The following is a 24,139-nucleotide window of genomic DNA, read 5'->3' as shown; positions in this document are numbered from 1 at the left end:
CAAACTCTTCAACATACATCTTCAGTGCTTTGGGAAAGTATTCAAACCCTTCAACATACATCTTCAGTGCTTTGGGAAAGTATTCAAACCCTTCAACATACATCTTCAGTGCTTTGGGAAAGTATTCAAACCCTTCAACATACATCTTCAGTGCTTTGGGAAAGTATTCAAACCCTTCAACATACATCTTCAGTGCTTTGGGAAAGTATTCAAACCCTTCAACATACATCTTCAGTGCTTTGGGAAAGTATTCAAACCCTTCAACATACATCTTCAGTGCTTTGGGAAAGTATTCAAACTCTTCAACATACATCTTCAGTGCTTTGGGAAAGTATTCAAACCCTTCAACTATTTACACATTTTGTTACGCTACAGCCTTATTCTAAAAATTATTAAATTGTTTTTTCCCCCCATCATCAATCTGCTCACAATACCCCATAAACAGGTTTTTAGAAATGTTTGCTAATTAATCAAATTAACAGAATTGAATTTACATAAGTAGTCAGACCCTTTACTCAGTATTTTCTTGAAGCGCCTTTGGCAGCAATTACAGCTGCGAGTCTTCTTGGGTATGACACTACAAGCATGGCACACCTGTATCTGTGGAGTTTCTCCCATTCTTGTCTGCAGATCCTCTCAAGCTGTCAGGTTGGATGGGGAGCGTTGTTGCACAGCTATTTTCAGGTCTCTCCTGAGATGTTCGATCGGGTTCCAGTCCGGGCTCTGGCTGGGCCACTCAAGGACATTCAGAGACTTGTCCCGAAACCACTCCTGCGTTGTCCTTGGCTGTGTGCTTAGGTCGTTGTCCTGTTGGGAGGTGAGCCTTCGCCCCCAGTCTGAGGTCCTGTGCGCTCTGGAGCAGGTTTTCATCAAGGATCTCTCTGTACTTTGCTCCGTTCATCTTTGCCTCGAACCTGCCGCTGAAAAACACCCCCACAGCATGATGCTGCCACCACCATGCTTCACTGTAGGGATGGTACCAGGTTTCCTCCAGATGTGACGCTTGGCATTCAGGCCAAAGAGTTCAATCTTGGTTTCATCAGATCAGAGAATCTTGTTTCTCATGGTCTGAGAGTCTAAAGTGCCTTTTGGCAAACTCCAAGCAGGCTGTCATGTGCTTTTTACTGAGGAGTGGCTTCCGTCTGGCCACTCTACCATAAATGCCTGATTGGTGGAGTGCTCCTGAGGTGGTTGTCCTTCTGGAAGATTCTCCCATCTCCATAGAGGAGCTCTAGAGCTCTGTCAGAGTGACCATCAGGTTCTTGGTAACATCCCTGACCAAGGCCCTTCTTTCCCGATTGCTCAGTTTGGCCGAGCAGCCAGCTCTAGGAAGAGTCTTGGTGGTTCCAAACTTCTGCCATTTAAGAACGATGGAGGCCACTGTGTTCTTGGGGACCTTCAATGCTGCAGAGATTTGTTGGTACCCTTCCCCAGATCTGTGCCTCGACACAATCCTGTCTCGGAGCTCTACAGACAATACCTTCCTTTTTTGTATTTAATACATTTTAGAAAAAGGCTTTAACATAAAACAGAAAATATAGAAAAGGTCAAGGGGTCTGAATACTTTCCAAAGGCACTGTATATCAACAAATTGTCGGGCACTAGAACAGTCTGCGGCACCCTGCCTCACCCTACTAGAATCAAATGTCTACTGTTTGCTTATGATCTGGTGCTTCTGTCCCCAACCAAGGAGGGCCTACAGCAGCACCTAGATCTTCTGCACAGATTCTGCCAGACCTGGGCCCTGACAGACCTAGGCCCTGACAGACCTGGGCCCTGACAGACCTGGGCCCTGACAGACCTGGGCCCTGACAGACCTGGGCCCTGCCAGACCTGGGCCCTGACAGACCTAGGCCCTGACAGACCTGGGCCCTGACAGACCTGGGCCCTGACAGACCTGGGCCCTGACAGACCTGGGCCCTGACAGTAAGTCTCATTAAGACAAAAACAATGGTGTTCCAAAAAAGGTTCAGTTGTCAGGACCACAAAATACAAATTCCATCTAGACACCGTTCCCCAAGAGCACACAAAAAACTATACATACCTCGGACTAAACATCAGCGCCACAGGTAACTTGCACATAGCTGTGAACAATCTGAGGGACAAGGAGGGCCTTCTATGCCAACAAAAGGCATACCAATTAGGATCTGGCTAAAATGACTTGAATCAGTTATAGAACCCATTGCCCTTTATGGTTGTGAGGTCTGGGGTCACATCACCAACCAAGAATTCACAAAATGGGACAAACACCAAATTGAGACTCTGCACGCAAAAATATCCTGTGTACAACGTAAAACACCAATAATGCATGCGGAGCAGTATTAGGCCGATACCTGCTCATTTTCAAAATCCAGAAAAGAGACGTTAATTTCCACAAATTCTACAACCACCTAAAAGGAAGCGATCCCCAAACATTCCATAACAAAAGCCATCCCCGACAGAGAAATGAACCCAGAAAAGCGTCCCCTAAGCAACCCCAGAACAGCAATACAATTAGACCCAACCAAATCATGAGAAAACAAAAAGATAATTACTTGACACATTGGAAAGAATTAACAAACAAACTGAGAAAACTAGAATGCTATTTAGCCCTGAACAGTGGCAGAATACCTGACCACTGTGACTGACCCAACAGTAATGAAAGCTTTGACTATGTACAGACTCAGAAAGCATAACCTTATTATTAAGAAATGCAGCAGTAGGCAGATCTGGCTCTCAAGAGAAGGCTATGTGCACACAGCTCACAAAATGAGGTGGAAACTGAGATGTACTTCCTAAACTCCTGCCAAATGAATAACCATATTAGAGACACATATTTCCCTTAGATTACACAGACCCACAAAGAATTTGAAAACAAATCAATTTTGATGAACTCCCATATCTACCGGGTGAAATACCACAGTGTGCATCACAGCAGCAATAGTTGTGACCTGTTGCCACAAGAAAAGGGCAACCAGTGAAGAACAAACACCATTGTAAATACAACCAATATTTATGTTTATTTATTTTCCCTTTTGTACTTTAACTATTTGCACAGCGTTACAACACTGTATATATATATATACACAATAATATGATATTTGAAATGTCTTTATTCTTTTGGAACTTCTGTGAGTGTAATGTTTACTGTCTATTTTATATTGTTTATTTAACTTTTTCTTATTATCTATTTCACTTGCTTTGGCAATGTGAACACACTTTTCCCATGTCAATAAAGCCCTTTGAATTAAATTGAATATAGAGAGAGCAATACAGAGAGAGAGACAGAGATACCCAGGGTGCAATGAGGACATTGGAGTGAGAAGTTCTTCGGACCTGTGGCAGACGAGGTGAAAAGGGGAATGGGATATTTTAGGGGGGACAGTCACCCACTTCAGTGCAGGAATAGCCAAGACAGCCGTTATCTTTGTGATGTTTTTCAGAAACATTGAGAACTGGAGCTGGCCACCCCTGGTCTAAAAGAGTAGGCCACCCCTGGTCTAAAAGAATAGGCCACCTCTGGTCTAAAAGAGTAGGCCACCACTGGTCTTAATGAGCTGGCCACCCCTGGTCTAAAAGAGTAGGCCACCCCTGGTCTAAAAGAGTAGGCCACCCCTGGTCTAAAAGAATAGGCCACCCCTGGTCTAAAAGAATAGGCCACCCCTGGTCTAAAAGAGTAGGCCACCCCTGGTCTTAATGAGCTGGCCACCCCTGGTCTAAAAGAGTAGGCCACCCCTGGTCTAAAAGAATAGGCCACCCCTGGTCTAAAAGAATAGGCCACCCCTGGTCTAAAAGAGATGGCCACCCCTGGCTAAAAGAATAGGCACCCCTGGTCTAAAAGAGTAGTCCACCCCTGGTCTAATAGAGCTGTTCACCCCTGGTCTAAAAGAGCTGGCCACCCCTGGTCTAAAAGAGTAGGCACCCTGGTCTAAAAGAGTAGTCCACCCCTGGTCTAATAGAGCTGTTCACCCCTGGTCTAAAAGAGCTGGCCACCCCTGGTCTAAAAGAGTAGGCCACCCCTGGTCTAAAAGAGTAGGCCACCCCTGGTCTAAAAGAGTAGGCCACCCCTGGTCTAAAAGAGTAGGCCACCCCTGGTCTAAAAGAGTAGGCCACCCCTGGTCTAAAAGAGTAGGCCACCCCTGGCATAAAAGAATAGGCAACCCCTGGATCAAAAGCGTAGGCCACCCCTGGTCTAAAAGAGCTGGCCACCCCTGGTCTAAAAGAGTAGGCACCCCTGGTCTAAAAGAGTAGTCCACCCCTGGTCTAATAGAGCTGTTCACCCCTGGTCTAAAAGAGCAGGCCACCCCTGGTCTAAAGAGTGTTGGACCCCTGGTCAAAAAGAGTAGGCCACCCCAAGTCAAAATGAGTAGGCCACCCCAAGTCGAAAAGAGCTGGCCACCCCTGGTCTAAAAGAGTGTTGGACCCCTGGTCTAAAAGAGTAGGCCATCCCTGGTTTAAAAAAGTAGGCCACCCATGGTCTAAAGAGCTGGCCACCCCTGGTTTAAAAGAGTAGGCCACCCCTGGTCTAAAGAACTGGCCACCCCTGGTCTAAAAGAGTAGGCCACCCCTGGTTTAAAAGAGTAGGCAGCCCCTGGTTTAAAAGAGTAGGCCACCCCTGGTCTAAAAGAGTAGGCCACCCCTGGTCTAAAAAAGTGTTGGAACCCTGGTCTAAAAGAACTGGCCATGTAATGTTGTTACCTACCATGTAACGGTGTTACTATGTAACGTTGTTACCATATAATGTTGTTAATATATAACATTATTACCATGTAATGTTGTTAATATATAACGTTATTACCATGTAATGTTGTTAATATATAACGTTATTACCATGTAATGTTGTTAATATATAACGTTATTACCATGTAATGTTGTTAATATATAACATTATTACCATGTAATGTTGTTAATATATAACGTTATTACCATGTAATGTTGTTAATATATAACATTATTGGCATGTAATGGTGTTACTATGTAATGTTGTTACCATGTAATGTTATAACTATGTAATGTTGTTACTATGTAACGTTATTACCATGTAACATTGTTGCCATCATATAATGTTGTTACTATGCAACATTGTTACCATGTAATGTTGTTAATATATAACGTTATTACCATGTAATGTTATAACTATGTAATGTTGTTACTTTGTAACTGTAATGTTGTTACCATGTAACGTTGTTGCCATCATATAATGTTGTTACTATGTAACATTGTTACCATGCAATGTTGTTAATATATAACGCTATTACCATGTAATGTTATAACTATGTAATGTTGTTAATATATAACATTATTACCATGTTTTGGTGTTACTATGTAATGTTATTACCATGTAATGATGTTAATATGTAATGTTGTTACCATGTAACGTTATTACTATGTAATGCCGTTACCATCATGTAATGTTGTTACAATGTCATGTTGTTATTATGTAATGTTATTACTATGTAGTGTTGTTATTATGTCATGTTATTACTATGTAATGTTGTTATTATGTAATGTTGTTACCATGAAAACGTTGTTACTATGTCATGTTGTTACTATGTAATGTAGTTAACATGTCATATTATTACTATGTAATGTTGTTATTATGTAATGTTGTTACCATGAAAACGTTGTTACTATGTGACGTTGTTACTATGTAATGTTGTTATTATGTAATGTTATTACTATGTCATATTGTTACCATGAAAACTGTGTTACTATGTGATGTTGTTACCATGAAAACGTTGTTACTATGTGATGTTGTTACTATGTAATGTTGTTATTATGTAATGTTATTACTATGTCATATTGTTACCATGTCATGTTATTACTATGTCATATTGTTACCATGAAAACGTTGTTACTATGTGATGTTGTTACTATGTAATGTTGTTATTATGTAATGTTATTACTATGTCATATTGTTACCATGTCATGTTATTACTATGTCATATTGTTACCATGAAAACGTTGTTACTATGTGATGTTGTTACCATGTCATATTGTTACCATGTCATGTTATTACTATGTAATGTTGTTATTATGTAATGTTGTTACCATGAAAACATTGTTACTATGTGATGTTGTTACTATGTAATGTTGTTACCATGTCATATTGTTACCATGTCATGGTGTTACTATGTAATGTTATTATTATGTAATGTTGTTACCATGAAAACTGTGTTACTATGTGATGTTGTTATTACTATGTCATATTGTTACTATGTAATGTTATTACTATGTAATGTTGTTACTATGTAATGTTATTATTATGTAATGTTGTTACCATGAAAACTGTGTTACTATGTGATGTTGTTATTACTATGTCATATTGTTACTATGTAATGTTATTACTATGTAATGTTGTTACTATGTAATGTTGTTACTATGTAATGTTGTTACCATGAAAACTGTGTTACTATGTGATGTTGTTATTACTATGTCATGTTGTTACTATGTCATGTTGTTACTATGTAATGTTGTTATTATGTAATGTTGTTACCATGAAAACGTTGTTACTATGTGATGTTGTTACTATGTAATGTTGTTACCATGTCATATTGTTACCATGTCATGTTGTTATTATGTAATGTTGTTACCATGAAAACGTTGTTACTATGTGATGTTGTTACTATGTAATGTTGTTATTATGTAATGTTGTTACCATGAAAACTGTGTTACTATGTGATGTTGTTATTACTATGTCATGTTGTTACTATGTCATATTGTTACCATGTCATGTTGTTATTATGTAATGTTGTTACCATGAAAACTGTGTTACTATGTGATGTTGTTATTACTATGTCATGTTGTTACTATGTCATGTTGTTACTATGTAATGTTGTTACTATGTAATGTTGTTACTATGTAATGTTGTTACTATGTAATGTTGTTACTATGTAATGTTGTTACTATGTAATGTTGTTACTATGTAATGTTATTACTATGTAATGTTATTACTATGTAATGTTATTACTATGTAATGTTATTACTATGTAATGTTGTTACTATGTAATGTTATTACTATGTAATGTTGTTACTATGTAATGTTATTACTATGTAATGTTGTTATTATGTAATGTTGTTATTATGTAATGTTGTTACTATGTCATGTTGTTACTATGTAATGTTGTTACTATGTCATGTTGTTACCATGTCATGTTGTTAATATGTAATGTTGTTACTATGTCATGTTGTTACTATGTAATGTTATTACTATGTAATGTTGTTACTATGTAATGTTGTTACTATGTAATGTTGTTACTATGTAATGTTGTTACTATGTCATGTTGTTACTATGTCATGTTGTTAATATGTAATGTTATTACTATGTAATGTTGTTACTATGTCATGTTGTTACTATGTAATGTTGTGCCTACGTTACATTGTTACTATGTCATATAGTTAACATGTCATATTATTACTATGTAATGTTGTTATTATGTAATGTTGTTACCATGAAAACGTTGTTACTATGTGACGTTGTTACTATGTAATGTTGTTATTATGTAATGTTATTACTATGTCATATTGTTACCATGAAAACTGTGTTACTATGTGATGTTGTTACCATGAAAACGTTGTTACTATGTGATGTTGTTACTATGTAATGTTGTTATTATGTAATGTTATTACTATGTCATATTGTTACCATGTCATGTTATTACTATGTCATATTGTTACCATGAAAACGTTGTTACTATGTGATGTTGTTACTATGTAATGTTGTTATTATGTAATGTTATTACTATGTCATATTGTTACCATGTCATGTTATTACTATGTCATATTGTTACCATGAAAACGTTGTTACTATGTGATGTTGTTACCATGTCATATTGTTACCATGTCATGTTATTACTATGTAATGTTGTTATTATGTAATGTTGTTACCATGAAAACATTGTTACTATGTGATGTTGTTACTATGTAATGTTGTTACCATGTCATATTGTTACCATGTCATGGTGTTACTATGTAATGTTATTATTATGTAATGTTGTTACCATGAAAACTGTGTTACTATGTGATGTTGTTATTACTATGTCATATTGTTACTATGTAATGTTATTACTATGTAATGTTGTTACTATGTAATGTTATTATTATGTAATGTTGTTACCATGAAAACTGTGTTACTATGTGATGTTGTTATTACTATGTCATATTGTTACTATGTAATGTTATTACTATGTAATGTTGTTACTATGTAATGTTGTTACTATGTAATGTTGTTACCATGAAAACTGTGTTACTATGTGATGTTGTTATTACTATGTCATGTTGTTACTATGTCATGTTGTTACTATGTAATGTTGTTATTATGTAATGTTGTTACCATGAAAACGTTGTTACTATGTGATGTTGTTACTATGTAATGTTGTTACCATGTCATATTGTTACCATGTCATGTTGTTATTATGTAATGTTGTTACCATGAAAACGTTGTTACTATGTGATGTTGTTACTATGTAATGTTATTATTATGTAATGTTGTTACCATGAAAACTGTGTTACTATGTGATGTTGTTATTACTATGTCATGTTGTTACTATGTCATATTGTTACCATGTCATGTTGTTATTATGTAATGTTGTTACCATGAAAACTATGTTACTATGTAATGTTGTTATTATTATGTAATGTTGTTACCATGAAAACTGTGTTACTATGTGATGTTGTTATTACTATGTAATGTTGTTACTATGTAATGTTGTTACTATGTAATGTTGTTACTATGTAATGTTGTTACTATGTAATGTTGTTACTATGTAATGTTGTTACTATGTAATGTTGTTACTATGTAATGTTGTTACTATGTAATGTTGTTACTATGTAATGTTATTACTATGTAATGTTATTACTATGTAATGTTGTTACTATGTAATGTTATTACTATGTAATGTTGTTACTATGTAATGTTATTACTATGTAATGTTGTTATTATGTAATGTTGTTATTATGTAATGTTGTTATTATGTAATGTTGTTACTATGTCATGTTGTTACTATGTAATGTTGTTACTATGTCATGTTGTTACTATGTCATGTTGTTAATATGTAATGTTGTTACTATGTAATGTTATTACTATGTAATGTTGTTACTATGTAATGTTGTTATTATGTAATGTTGTTACTATGTCATGTTGTTACTATGTAATGTTGTTACTATGTCATGTTGTTACTATGTCATGTTGTTACTATGTCATGTTGTTACTATGTCATGTTGTTACTATGTCATGTTGTTACTATGTCATGTTGTTACTATGTAATGTTGTTACTATGTCATGTTGTTACTATGTCATGTTGTTAATATGTAATGTTATTACTATGTAATGTTGTTACTATGTCATGTTGTTACTATGTAATGTTGTGCCTACGTTACATTGTTACTATGTCATATTGTTACCATGTCATGTGTTACTATGTAATGTTGTTACTATTTAACGTTGTTGCCATGTCATGGTGTTACTATGTAACGTTGTGCCTACGTTACGTTGTTACTATGTGCACTGTGAAACCGGATAAATTCTGGATACACAAACATTATGAGGACTACCTAAAAAAAATGAAGAAACTGAAATCACTGACGTGAGCTGTACTACCTTCATATGAGTAATACAAATGCAGTTTTTTTTTAGTAAGGTATACTTTAATTTAACGGCCCTACTAAGCCACTTCTCAAATCATTTACCAGTGTGCCTTTTCCATTGAATTGTTTCCACACATGCATGACTGTAATTGTAAGTGACAGAGACACAGTTGTTGAATATATTCATTTTCAGTCCTGTGGCCTTCACCAAGAAGAGTTCATAGGGCGAATATGATCATTCTAATTTAACCATGACATATGTCATAAGGCCTTATACAGTGACCTGAAACCTATAGTTTACATGCCACATCAGGGCTGCAAGTAGGGTTGCAAAATTCCACTAACTTTCTCAACATTTTTTCCAGTAATCTTCCAACCAGGATTTCTGGAAAACCTGTAAAATGTACAAGAATTTTGCAACCCTAACTATAAATCACATTGTGCTGGCTTGCAAAGTGATGTGTAACTCCTATTGGAATCTAGCCAGAGTTAGGAAATCCAGCCTGTATTCGTATTTACTGCCAAGGTTACGAATGGTGGAAGGAAACTGCCTAAGCTGTTGAAACTGTAACAACCATTTCAGTAATGGGTGCAGAAATGTAATGATTGGATTAGTATATAATTAGTATATAATATATATTTATATATATGTATCTTTGTGTAGCATTACATTTAATCATTCAATGTACATGCAAAAACAACAGATATTAAAAACTACTCCAAAAAATCTTCCTGCAGTAGAGCATGCTGGGAAAAAAAGTTCATTTGTTACCATGTCTTTAAAACATTTAGTTGGTGTGAGTTCTCATGTAGTTTGAAATAGTACAACATAAAGATTAAGTAATTCTGACTGTTCATTGACTTTGAGTAAAAATGTTACAGTGACATTGTTCCAACTCTAGACTCAGAGGAAAAGCCCAATCTACAGTGACATTGTTCCAACTCTAGACTCAGAGGAAAAGCCCAATCTACAGTGACATTGTTCCAACTCTAGACTCAGAGGAAAAGCCCAATCTACAGTGACATTGTTCCAACTCTAGAGTTGGATCACTTTAGATGACCCAATCGCCCTTGGCAACAAGGACTTCTATATAGTCCCTCCTGAGTGGTTGATTTCTATGGCCTTGTTTCCCCTCTTTCTTTCTGTGTGTATTGATGTTGGGCGCCATTGGAGGTACTTGAAGTGAGTGCATTTGAAATCCCTGTAGCTCCATAAGAATGCCATGCAATGTTGGCTATAAGCTCTCCCCAATCCCCGTCTGTTCCAACTCTGTGGCGCTCCAGTTTGGACTGTACCACACACTTGGAAGCATTACTCACACATACCAGCTGTGTTGTCGTCCAGAATTTCTGTGTCTTGTTTTTGGGTCCGTTTTTAATAAATAGCTGTGATATATCAATTTGGAAGGCTTGACACAAGCAATTGAGGGACAGATGGACGACGGACAGAGAGGCATACAGGCAGACAGACAGACAGACAAACACAAATGCATGCACACATGCACAGACACAGAAACACACGCGTTTGGAGACTTACGGGAAAGTAGAGAAGCAAGGCTCCAAACAAGATGGCCTCCAGGAGGACAAGACCAGACGCTCGGATCCTCTACAAGAAAGAGAGCGAGAGAGAGAGCGAGAGAGCGAGAGAGCGAGAGAGCGAGAGAGCGAGAGAGCGAGAGAGAGAGAGAGAGAGAGAGAGAGAGAGAGAGAGAGAGAGAGAGAGAGAGCGAGAGAGCGAGAGAGCGAAAGAGCGAAAGAGAGAGAGAGCGAGAGAGATAACATAACATCAATCAAACACAGAGTTATTAGGATGACATCTACACAATCATTATCTACTGAGTGCAATTGTCAGCCATTCAAATAATTGACTCAATGTCACAACAAGATGACTATGAATTACCAAGATGATCTCTTAGTTGAGCTGCTCTGCTACCAATGACGTTAGTGAAAAAAAAGAGAGGACGGCGGGACATTTCTGGGACAAATTTAATGACTCATTATAGCCTAGAAGGTTAGGTCTTTTAAGTCAATATGTAAATTTACTCTCCTCGGGGGACATCTCCTGAACTGTATTTCTGTAAGATTCTTATAGGAAACAACACGACTAGTCAGTTTCACACCACAAGTACAGACAGTTAGCTCATATTTCGGAACACAATTTACAGGCACGTTTAGCTTTAAATAAACATTACACTCCAAAATCTGGATGTAGTTCCTGTATAATGACTTGCTTAACCCCTAACCCCTGACCCCCCCCAATCAGTCCTTACCTTGTTCCTGCGGAAGTGGTAGACCAGCACCATGGCCACTAAGTCCAGCAGCATACAGAGGCCCTGGAAGGAGGCTACGGAAAGCCGAAGGGCTCCGTCCTCCTGAGCCAAGCAGGGCGTGTCATCCCGGCAGTAGGGGCAGCCCTCACGACATGGCAGACACCTACTTGACCCCTCCGAGGGGTCCTCACCGTGAACGTGACCACCGCTCTCTTTCCCGGGAAAGGACAGACGGAAGGAACACAGAAAAGATAGAGGATGACGTGTTGTGACATCAACGGGGAGGCAATTACAATGTACCAAAAAAAATACTATTTGTCTTAATGTCGTTGTTTCTGTGGTTAATTTGTACTGAGCCCGGTAAGAGTAACTGTTGTTGAAGTAAATGCTAATAAGGCAAACTGTCAACGTAAACAGCTGGTAACTACTAGCCTTACATTTGATCTACAGTGAAACATTCCAGCCAAGACATTTAGAACAGCATTTTGGAAATTGGCCATGTGACGGCAGATGGATTGGCAATTAGCAGGGTGTCAGGGTGCAACCATTTCACAACACATTGTCACTTCAAATAACTCTGATGTGCGGGTAGCAAAAGCTCCAGTACAGAGTAGGTTCACTAGCTCTGTAGCTACTAGATGTGTTGAGTTATTGTGGTCCACTACAGGGCTGAGGCTAGATGTGTTGAGTTAATGTGAGGTATGTAATACTTAGTATCACAGTCACACAGATGTTATTCATCCCCTCAGTAAAAAGTGTCTAACAAGCCTGTAATTACTCCACCGGTCCCAATATGCAGATACTCTTATACGTCTCAAATGTACATACTTCATAGTATGTACTTCATAGTGCACTACTGTTGACCAGAGCCCTAAAGCAGAGCCTCATGAAGTGGTAGAGCTCTAGCAGACAGCCTCAGGAAGTGGTCGAGCTCTGGCAGACAGCCTCAGGAAGTGGTCGAGCTCTGGCAGACAGCCTCAGGAAGTGGTCGAGCTCTGGCAGAACCTCATGAAACGGTAGAGCTCTAGCAGACAGTGGGTGACACGTCTTCTCAGTGGGTTATGTGTCTTCTCAGTGGGTTATATGTCTTCTCAGTGCAGTGGGTTATGTGTCTTCTCAGTGGGTTATATGTCTTCTCAGTGCAGTGGGTTATGGGTCTTCTCAGTGGGTTATATGTCTTCTCAGTGCAGTGGGTTATGTGTCTTCTCAGTGGGTTATGGGTCTTCTCAGTGGGTTATATGTATTCTCAGTGCAGTGGGTTATGTGTCTTCTCAGTGCAGTGGGTTATTTGACTTCTCAGTGGGTTGTGTCTTCTCGCAATTTGTTGTTCTGAGTCATGTTTGAAGAACCACCTGTTAACAAAATACTTTACTTATTAAAGCCTGTCCTTAAGGTACTATTATTTATATCTTGTTATAATCATGTAAGATTTATAAGACATTATAAAGGCTTAAACAAGGTGTCAGTTCCAGGTGTGTAGGTAAAATGAGAATACTGGAGAATACTGCACACTGTCGAAAAAGAGGGAAAAAATCCAAAACTGAGGCTTAAATGCAAAAGAAAACATGTTTCATTTAGACATCATATAGTGCAAAAAGGTTAGTAATTTAGTAATGACCAATATGAGATGACACCCAACCAATTGTGCTATTTTGTGTGTTTTTTTCCCCCGTGTTATTTGTACATAATGTTTCTGCAACCGTATCTTATGGCAAAAAAAGTCGGACTAGACTAAGATTTTTTCTTCAACAAGCAGGACACACAGGACATTCTCCGAACACCCAACATCCCAGTTATTTGCAAGAGGAAGAGACGCAGGTACAGAGGACACAGAGCGGGGTGCCTCGTAAGGATCCGCAGAAGGCAACTGGGAAAGCTGTCGTTACCGCAAATATTACTCGCCAATGTGCAATCATTGGACAATAAATTAGACAAGGTACGATCACGTATATCCTACCAATAGGACATCAGAAACTGTAACATCTTATGTTTCACGGAATCGTGGCTGAATGATGACATGGATATTCAGATAGTGGGATATACGCTGCATCGGCAAGATATAACAGCACACTTCGGTAAGATGAGGGGAGGGGGGGGGGGTCTGTGCTTATTTGTAAACAACTGCTGGAGCACAAAATCTAAGGAAGTCTCTAGATCTAAGGAAGTCTCTAGATCTAAGGAAGTCTCTAGATCTAAGGAAGTCTCTAGTAGAGTGTCTTAAAATACAGACCACACTATTTGCCTAGAGAGTTTTCAGCTATACTTTTCGTGGCTGTTTGTTTACCACCACAGGCGGATACTGGCACTAAGACCTCACTCAGTCAGCTGCATAAAGAAATAAGCAAACAGGAAACCGCCAGAGGCGGCGCTCCTAGTGGCCGGAGACTTTAATGCAGGGAAACTAAATCAGGTCTACCTAATTTCTATCAACATGTTAAATGTGCAACCAGATGGAAATAAAATCTAGATCACCTGTATTCACCTGTATTCCACACACAGAGACACGTATAAAGCTCTCCCTCGCCCTCCATTCTGTAAATCCGACCACAATTCTATCCCCGAGTCCTGCTTAGAAGCAAAAATTAAAGCAGGAATCACCAGTGACTCGGTCAAAAAAAAGTGGTCAGATGAAGCAGATGCTAAACTACAGGACTGTTTTGCTATCAGAAACTGGAACATGTTCCGGGATTCTTCCGATGGCATTGAGGAGTACATCACATCAGTCACTGGCTTAATCAATAAGTGCATCGAGGACGACGTCCCCACAGTGACTGTACGTACATACCCCAACCAGAAGCCATGGATTACAGGCAACATTCGCACTGAGCTAAAGGGTTGAGCTGCCGCGGGACTCTAACCCGGAAGCTTATAAGAAATCATCAAATAGGCAAAGCGTCAATACAGGGCTAAGATTGAATCGTACTACACTGGCTCCGACGCTCGTCAGATGTGGCAGGGCTTGCAAACTATTACAGACTACAAAGGAAAGCACAGCTGCGAGCTGCTCAGTGACACGAGCCTACCAGACGAGCTAAATCACTTCTATGCTCACTTCAAAGCAACTCTGAGGCATGCATGAGAGCATCAGCTGATCCGGATGACTGTGTGATCACGCTCCCCGTAGCCAACGTGAGTAAGACCTTTAATCAGGTCAACATTCACAAGGTTGCGGGAACAGACAGATTACCAGGACGTGTGCGCCGGGCATGTGCTGACCAACTGGCAGGTGTCTTCACTGACATTTTCAACATGTCCCTGATTGAGTCTATAATACCAACATGTTTCAAGCAGACCATAATAGTCCCTGTGCCCAAGAACACGAAGGCAACCTGCCTAAATAACTACAGATCCGTAGCACTCACATCCGTAGCCATAAAGTGCTTTGAAAGGCTGGCAATGGCTCACATCAACACCATTATGCCAGAAACCCTAGACCCAATTCAATTTGCATACCGCCCAAACACATCCACAGATGATGCAATCTCTATTGCACTCCACACTGCCCTTTCCCACCTGGACAAAATAAATACCTACGTGAGTGTAGTATCCTTAAAGGCTTAGAGTTATAACTCATGAGACTTTAGAAGTGTAGTATTTAATTGTAACTTAGAATTACATTCTTTGATGCACCTGGCTTAAAACTACCTGAAGCTTTCTTAATCATGGTTATATAGGAAATAGCTACGGATAGTGGAAAGCAAACCTCCGTCTTGGGTCAATACTGCCATCTATTGGTAAACATAAATATACCAGGTTACTACATGGAGAATGCTATTCATTGACAACAGCTCAGCGTTCAACAACATAGTACCCTCAAAGCTCATCATTAAGCTAAGGATCCTGGGACTAAACACCTCCCTCTGCAACTGCATCCTGATGGGCTGCCCCCAGGTGGTGAGGGTAGGTAGCAACACTTCTGCCATGCTGATCCTCAACACTGGAGCCCCTCAGGGGTGCGTGCTCAGTCCCCTCCTGTAGTCCCTGTTCACTCATGACTGCATGGCCAGACACAACTCCAACACCATTATTAAGTCTAGGACAAAATGGCTTCTCAGCAGTTTTAACGCACAAGCCATAAGACTCCTCAACAGGTAATCAAATGGCTACCAAGACTATTTGCATTGTGTGACAACCCCCCCTCCAACCCCAACTCTCTACTGTATATAGTCTCACTACTGTATATAGCCTCTCTACTGTATATAGCCTCTCTACTGTATATAGCCTCTCTACTGTATATAGCCTCTCTACTGTTTATAGCCTCTCTACTGTTTATAGCCTCTACTGTATATCTGTATATAGTTTATACTGTTTATAGCCTCTCTACTGTTTATAGCTCTCTACTAGCCTCACTACTGTATATAGCTCTCTACTGTTATATACTGTATATAGCCTCTACTGTATATAGCCTCTACTGTATATATACTGTATATAGCCTCTCTACTGTATATAGCCTCACTACTGCATATAGCTCTCTACTGTATATAGCCTCTCTACTGTATATAGCCTCTACTGTACTGTATATATACTGTATATATAGCCTCTACTGTATATAGCCTCTCTACTGTATATAGCCTCTCTACTGTATATAGCCTCTCTACTGTATATAGCTACCTCTACTGTATATAGCCTCTCTACTGTATATAGCCTCTACTGTATATAGCCTCTCTACTGTATATAGCCTCTCTACTGTATATAGCCTCTCTACTGTATATAGCCTCTACTGTATATAGCCTCTCTACTGTATATAGCCTCTCTACTGTATATAGCCTCTCTATATATAGCCTCTACTGTATATAGCCCTCTACTGTATATAGCCTGTCTACTGTATATAGCTCTCTACTGTATATAGCTACTGTATATAGCCTCTCTACTGTATATAGCTACTGTATATAGCCTCTCTACTGTATATAGCCTCTCTACTGTATATAGCCTCTCTACTGTATATAGCCTACTGTATATAGCTGTATATAGCCTCTCTACTGTATATAGCCTCTACTGTATATACTGTACTGTATATAGCCTCTACTGTATATAGCCTCTACTGTATATAGCCTCTCTACTGTATATAGCCCTACTGTATATAGCCTCTCTACTGTATATAGCCTCTCTACTGTATATAGCCTCTCTACTGTATATAGCCTGTCTACTGTATATAGCCTCTACTGTATATCTACTGTATATAGCCTACTGTATATCTACTGTATATAGCCTCTCTACTGTATATAGCCTCTCTACTGTATATAGCCTGTCCTGTATATAGCCTCTACTGTATATAGCCTCTCTACTGTATATAGCCTCTCTACTGTATATAGCCTCTCTACTGTATATAGCCTCTCTACTGTATATAGCCTCTCTACTGTATATAGCCTCTCTACTGTATATAGCCTCTCTACTGTATATAGCCTCACTACTGTTATTTTTCACTGCCTTTTTACTGGTGCTTTTATTTCTTTACTTATCTATTGTTCACCTAATACTTTTTTGCACTGTTGGTTAGAGCCTGTAAGTAAGCCTTTCACTGTAAGGTCTACTACCCCTGTTGTATTCTGTGCACGTGACAAATTAACTTTGATTTGATAATACCTTATACCTGCATCATACCTGCAGGCTTAAACAATTTGTTCCCTGTCTTTAACAACACCAAATGACGTGCTCTCCACTCCCCTAGGAATAAACCCGACAGGTGAATGACGTGGACTCAGTGCTCTCCACTCCCCTAGGAATAAACCCGACAGGTGAATGACGTGGACTCAGTGTTCTCCACTCCACTAGGAATAAACCCGACAGGTGAATGACGTGGACTCAGTGCTCTCCACTCCACTAGGAATAAACCCGACAGGTGAATGACGTGGACTCAGTGCTCTCCACTCCACTAGGAATAAACCCGACAGGTGAATGACGTGGACTCAGTGCTCTCCACTCCCCTAGGAATAAACCCGACAGGTGAATGACGTGGACTCAGCACCTCTCCTAACCAGGTGTTCTACTCAGCTAGCCAGCACCTCTCCTAACCAGGTGTTCTACTCTGCTAGCCAGCACCTCACCTAAACAGGTGTTCTACTCCACTAGCCAGCACCTCTCCTAACCAGGTGTTCTACTCCACTAGCCAGCACCTCTCCTAACCAGGTGTTCTACTCTGCTAGCCAGCAGCTCTCCTAACCAGGTGTTCTACTCTGCTAGCCAGCAGCTCTCCTAACCAGGTGTTCTACTCTGCTAGCCAGCACCTCTCCTAACCAGGTGTTCTACTCTGCTAGCCAGCACCTCTCCTAACCAGGTGTTCTACTCTGCTAGCCAGCATCTCTCCTAACCAGGTGTTCTACTCTGCTAGCCAGTAAGGTGTGCATTTTCAGTTCTGCCCATAAATGTTGTGATGGCCACTCCAATACCTTGACTGTGTTGCCCTTAAGCCATTTTGCCACAACTTTGGAAGTATGCTTGGGGTCAATGTCCATTTGGAAGACCCATTTGCAACCAAGCTTTAACTTCCTGACTTATGTCTTGAGATGTTGCTTCAATATATCCACATCAATTTCCTCCCTCGTAATGCCATCTATTTTGTGAAGTGTACCAGTCCCTCTTGCAGCAAAGCATCCCCACAGCATGCTGCTGCCTCCCCCGTGCTTCACGGTTGGGATGGTGTTCTTTGGCTAGCAAGCCTCACCCTTTTTCCTCCAAACATAACGATGGTCATTATGGCCAAACAGTTAAATTTTTGTTTCATCAGACCAGAGGACATTTCTCCAAAAAGTATGATCTTTGTCCCTATGTGCAAACCGTAGTCTGGCTTTTTTATGACGGTTTTGGAGCAGTGGCTTCTTCTTTGCTGAGCGACCTTTCAGGTTATGTCGATATAGGACTTGTTTTACTGTGGATATAGATACTTTTGTACCTGTTTCCTCCAGCATTTTCACAAGGTCCTTTAATGTTGTTCTGGGTTTGATTTGCACTTTTCGCACCAAAGTACGTTCAACTCTAGGAGACAGAACGCATCTCCTTCCTAAGCAGTATGACGGCAGCGTGGTCCCATGGGGTTTATACCTTTGTACTATTGTTTGTACAGATGAACGTGTTACATTTGGGCGTTTGGAAATTGCTCCCAAGGATGAAACAGACGTGGAGGTCTACAATTTTTTTCTGAGGTCTTGGCTGATTTCTTTTGATTTCCCATGATGTCAAGCAAAGAAGCACTGAGTTTGAAAATAGGCATTGAAATACATCCAATACAAACCTCCAATTGACTCAAATTATGTCAATTAGCCTATCAGAAGATTCTAAAGCCATGACATCATTTTCTGGAATTTTCCAAGCTGTTTAAAGGCACAGTCAACTTAGTGTATGTAAGCTTCTGACCTACTGGAATTGTGATACAGTGAATTATAAGTGAAATAATCTGTCTTTAATCAATTGTTGGAAAAACTACTTGTGTCATGCACAAAGTCCTAACCGACTTGCCAAACCTATAGTTTGTTAACAATAATTTTTGTGGAGTGGTTAAAAAACTAGTTTTAATGACTCCAACCTAAGTGTATGTAAACCTCCGACTTCAACTGTAGATGAAGTGCTGTATATGGTTTTCCACAGCTGTGCCAATTTCATTATGTAAATGGTGAACAAACAGGCCCTAAAATGGAGCCTTGTGGAACTCCTTTTGCGATGTCCGAGAAACTGGACATTTAACATTCCACATATATACACAGAGTTAATCAGAGTTGATTAAACAATTAATGGATGGACACCCTCTCATGAGGAAAATAATCAATGACTAATCAAATAAATATGAAAGGAATTTCATTGACTTTTTATCAGCATCTAATTGCATGGAGTTTGCCATGACTCGGAAGATGAGACCCTCTCAGCACCTGTTTTTCCTTAATGCTTTATATCTTCATTGCTTTGTTTGTTGCTAGGAAACAACAAATTAAATCGGGTTGTGAGGAATAACAGTGGCAGGTCAATTCAGAAGTGGAAATGAGTATTGATCCTACAATCCAATCTAAGCCGAGGAGAAGCATTTGAATATTTTCTAATGATGTGGTTGTGAGCTTTTGAATATGACGTTCTCTCCTCGATGCTACCTTCAAGTGTCCCATTGCATTCCAATAAGACAGTGGCAACACCAGGGGAGGCATCAAAAAATACATTATGAAAAGGACTGTATACACACTAATAACTTCCTCCTCATGCCCTGGTGCAAACCCACGCCTGTGCTGTGCATTCATCCAAGGTAATTGTACAGAGGTTATTTTTACTATTTTCCACATTGTAGAATAATAGTGAAGACATCAAAACTACGAAACAACACATGGAACCATGTAGTAATCAAAATAGTGTGAAACAAATCAAAATATATTTTAGATTCCTCAAAGTAGCCACCCTTTGCCTTGATGACTGCTTTGCACACTTGGCATTCTCTCAACCAGCTTAACCTGGAATGCTTGGTACCAACAGCCTTGAAGGAGTTCCCACATATGCTGAGAACATGTTGGCAAATTTCCCTTCACTCTGCGGTCCAACTCATTCCAAACCATCGAAACTGGGTTGAGGTCGGATGATTGTGGAGGCCAGGTCATCTGATGAAGCACTTCATCACTCTCCTTATTGGTAAAATAGCCTTTACACAGCCTGGAGGTGTGTTGGGTCATTGTCCTGTTGAAAAACAAATGTTGGTCCCACTAAACCAGATGGGATGGCGTATCGCTGCAGAATGCTGTGGTAGCCATACTGGTTAAGTGTGCCTTGAATTCTAAAAAAAAATCACTGACAGTGTCACCAGCGAAGCACCCCCACACCATCACACCTCCTCCCCCATGTTTCATGGTGGGAAGCCACACAAGCGGAGATCATCCGTTCACCTACTCCGCATCTCACAAAGGCGGTTGGAACCAAAAATCTCAAAATTGGACTCATCAGACCAAAGGGACAGATTTCCACCGGTCTAATGTCCATTGCTCATGTTTCTTGGCCCAAGCAAGTCTCTTATTTTTATTGGTGGCCTTTAGTAGTGGTTTCTCTGCAGCAATTCAACCATGTGTCTGTTACTTGAACTCTGTGAAGCAATTTCTGAGGCTGGTAACTCTAATGAACTTGTCCTCTGCAGCAGAGGTAACTCTGGGTCATCCTTTTTTGTGGTGGTCCTCATGAGAGCCAGTTTCATCATAGCGCTTGATGTTTTTTGCGACTGCTATTGAAGAAACTTTCAAAGTTCCTGAAATGTTCTGTATTGACTGACCTTCACATCTTAAAGTAATGATGAACTGTTGTTTCTCTTTGCTTATTTGAGCTGTTCTTGCCATAATATGGACTTGGTCTTATACCAAATAGAGCTGTCTTCTGTATACCACTCCTACCTTGTCACAATACAATTGATTGGCTCAAACGCATTAAGAAGGAAATTCCACAAATGAACTTTTATCAAGGCACACCTGTTAATTGAAATTCATTCCAGGTGACTACCTCATGAAGTTGGTTGAGAGAATGCCAAGAGTGTGCAAAGCTTGTGCAAAGCTGTCAAGGCAAAGGGTGGCTACTTTAAAGAATCTCAAATATCAAATATATTTTGATTTGTTTAACACTTTTTTGGTTACTACATGATTCCATGTGTTATTTCATAGTTTTGATGTCTTCACTATTATTCTACAATGTAGAAAATATTAAAAATAAAGAAAAACCCTGGTATGAGTAGAGTCCAAACTTTTGACTGATACTGTATAAGTATTTTTAAATAGATGGAAATGATGTAGACAATTACATTGATGGAATCCAATCTATCTGCAATGTTAAAGCTGATCTACCCCTTAATTAAAAAATATATATATTAAAAAAAGTGATTGAAATCAGAGTGGAGGAGAAAGATGCCACTTGTTGCTGGGCAAGGAAACAGCAAACCTTGGAGTCTGTTGCTGGGCAGGGAAACAGCAAACCTACTTGTAAAGCCGTTGAGTGCCACTCTGCTAGGATGGTAGAAGCCTCTCCGGCATTGGCACTTGTAGTTGTCTAGCACGAATCCATGTCCGACAATGGGATTGCACTAGGGAAAGATGAGAGAGAGAGAGAGAAAGAAAGAGAGCGTTTATCTAAAAGGCATGTAAACAGGATAGAGGGAATAATGGAGGGAAGGTGACAGCCTTCTATTTGTGTTTCTTGAAACTCACAAAAAAACATGCTATGTGTTTTTCTAAAACGAAGTGAAATACCCTGTGGCGCTGTAATGTGAAATTCTTTCAAATAACTGAAATATTTGGGTTGGTTATGTAAGGTCTGAACATGTCTCTAAGACAGAAACAGTCTTTTCTTCTCCTATTCTGCCCTGTGCTCTTTGGAAAGGCACTCTCACTTCCTATTCAGATCTCTACTCAACTGACAGGCCATTAGTAACAGCCCTGGAATTCAGTTATTCAAACACAAAACTTGATTGCACATTTACCTTTCTCATCTATACGTTGACGTTGTGTTGTCATCATGAAAGACAAACACTACAGATAATCTCAACATGAATCATGTCAACACAGACTATCAGGTTAAACTTAAAAGTAGACTCAGTGATATGACGTAGATTCAGAAAGTAAATAGCATAGTGGGTCAATTTCCACAACAGCGAAGAGCGGTGAAGGGCGAGGCTCAACTTTTCCTCTATTTTGATCCTGCTGTTACCACGCAGTACACCGCATCTCAATATCTCCGGTGCTGCTTGTAGCAACGTCATTTTGCTGAGTCTAACTTTAAAGCATCCTGACAAAATGTCTCTACAACACTGTCACATGACACACTGCATCAGACATAGAATTCCATTCAGTTTAATCCACTTTCCCTAAAGAGATCTGTCAGATTTTAAAACATTATCGCTGCAACTCCCCAACAGGCAAAGGTCAAGTCATGAGTCCTCCAAAATGTGACCCGCCAAACAGCGCTTCTTAACAACCGCCCGCTTAACCCAGAAGCCAGCCACATCAATGTTATTGGAGTAAACACCATTCACCTGATGACCAAGGTCAGCCTGCAGGTACCCGGCCTGCCACAAGGTGTCGCTAAAGTGCGATGAGCAAAGTAAAGTCCCTCCCGGACAAACCCTCCTCTTACCCGGACGACGCTGGGCCAATTGTGTGCAATGCTATGTGATTCCCGAACACGGCCGGTTGTGATACAGCCCGGGATTGAACCCTTAGACCGCTGTGCTACGCTGCGCTACGCTGCGCTACGCCCTGGCAGGATGGTTCTGTGAGAAAACAGTTAAAGCCAGACAGCACCTTAGTCCACTCACTATGAGAAAACAATGGCCATGCTATATCCCTATTGGCGAAATAATAGTTTTGAGTAAAATACAGTTTTATATGGAGTCGGGCATTCAAGGAGTTGGTCTGATTGTCAGACGTGATGTCATCAGCCTCCTCATTGCTTGTGGGACAATAAAGGCGCAAATAGAGAACAAAAGAGGAGGATGTGATGTCATGAAGATGCCTGGGATACCTATTGAGGTGTGCCTTTTGTTAAGTACATCAGGTGTTCAATGAGGTGAAATAGGGGTCTGGAGTGCCACTTTAAATAAGTATTTTCTTCTAACTAGCGGATCCCGAGCAAACGCCCCAATAACAACCATGAGAACAGCATCAGGGGAAATTACACACTTTTGCCAAGTTGCAAGAATCTAATTAATATCTAAATTAAGAATTAAGACCTTGTTTGCAGAATTTAAATTCACTGCATAACTTCAGCTTGGAGACAGAGTGATGGCTGGCTACAAGCACATGGACCATCTTGATCGACTGGGAGAAGACACTTCCTTAAACACGAACCATCTGGATCGACTGGGAGAAGACACTTCCTTAAACATGAACCATCTGGATCGACTGGGAGAAAACACTTCCTTAAACATGAACCATCTGGATCGACTGGGAGAAGACACTTCCTTAAACATGAACCATCTGGATCGACTGGGAGAAGACACTTCCTTAAACATGAACCATCTGGATCGACTGGGAGAAGACACTTCCTTAAACATGAACCATCTGGATCGACTGGGAGAAGACACTTCCTTAAACATGAACCATCTGGATCGACTGGGAGAAGACACTTCCTTAAACATGAACCATCTGGATCGACTGGGAGAAGACACTTCCTTAAACATGAACCATCTGGATCGACTGGGAGAAGACACTTCCTTAAACATGAACCATCTGGATCGACTGGGAGAAGACACTTCCTTAAACATGAACCATCTGGATCGACTGGGAGAAGACACTTCCTTAAACATGAACCATCTGGATCGACTGGGAGAAGACACTTCCTTAAACATGAACCATCTGGATCGA

General features: G+C 40.0%; 1 protein-coding gene across 1 annotated transcript in view; it reads right to left on the bottom strand.

Annotated features, from left to right (window-relative positions):
* LOC118373446 (probable G-protein coupled receptor 158) overlaps window positions 1–24,139 on the bottom strand; it is a 122,579-nt gene that overhangs the window by 49,071 nt on the left and 49,369 nt on the right. Inside the window, exons 3-5 of the mRNA XM_052463262.1 lie at window positions 21,759–21,861; window positions 11,835–12,046; window positions 11,102–11,170 (exon numbers count right to left, since the gene is read on the bottom strand). Of these exons, the coding sequence (XP_052319222.1) occupies window positions 11,102–11,170; window positions 11,835–12,046; window positions 21,759–21,861 (384 nt within the window). The remainder of the gene's footprint in view (window positions 1–11,101; window positions 11,171–11,834; window positions 12,047–21,758; window positions 21,862–24,139) is intronic.

Source organism: Oncorhynchus keta, chromosome 15, assembly GCF_023373465.1.
Source record: "Oncorhynchus keta strain PuntledgeMale-10-30-2019 chromosome 15, Oket_V2, whole genome shotgun sequence".
In the NCBI taxonomy this organism is placed as follows: domain Eukaryota; kingdom Metazoa; phylum Chordata; class Actinopteri; order Salmoniformes; family Salmonidae; genus Oncorhynchus; species Oncorhynchus keta.
Note: the sequence above shows the minus strand (reverse complement) of the source record. Positions and strands in the feature narration are given on the sequence as shown.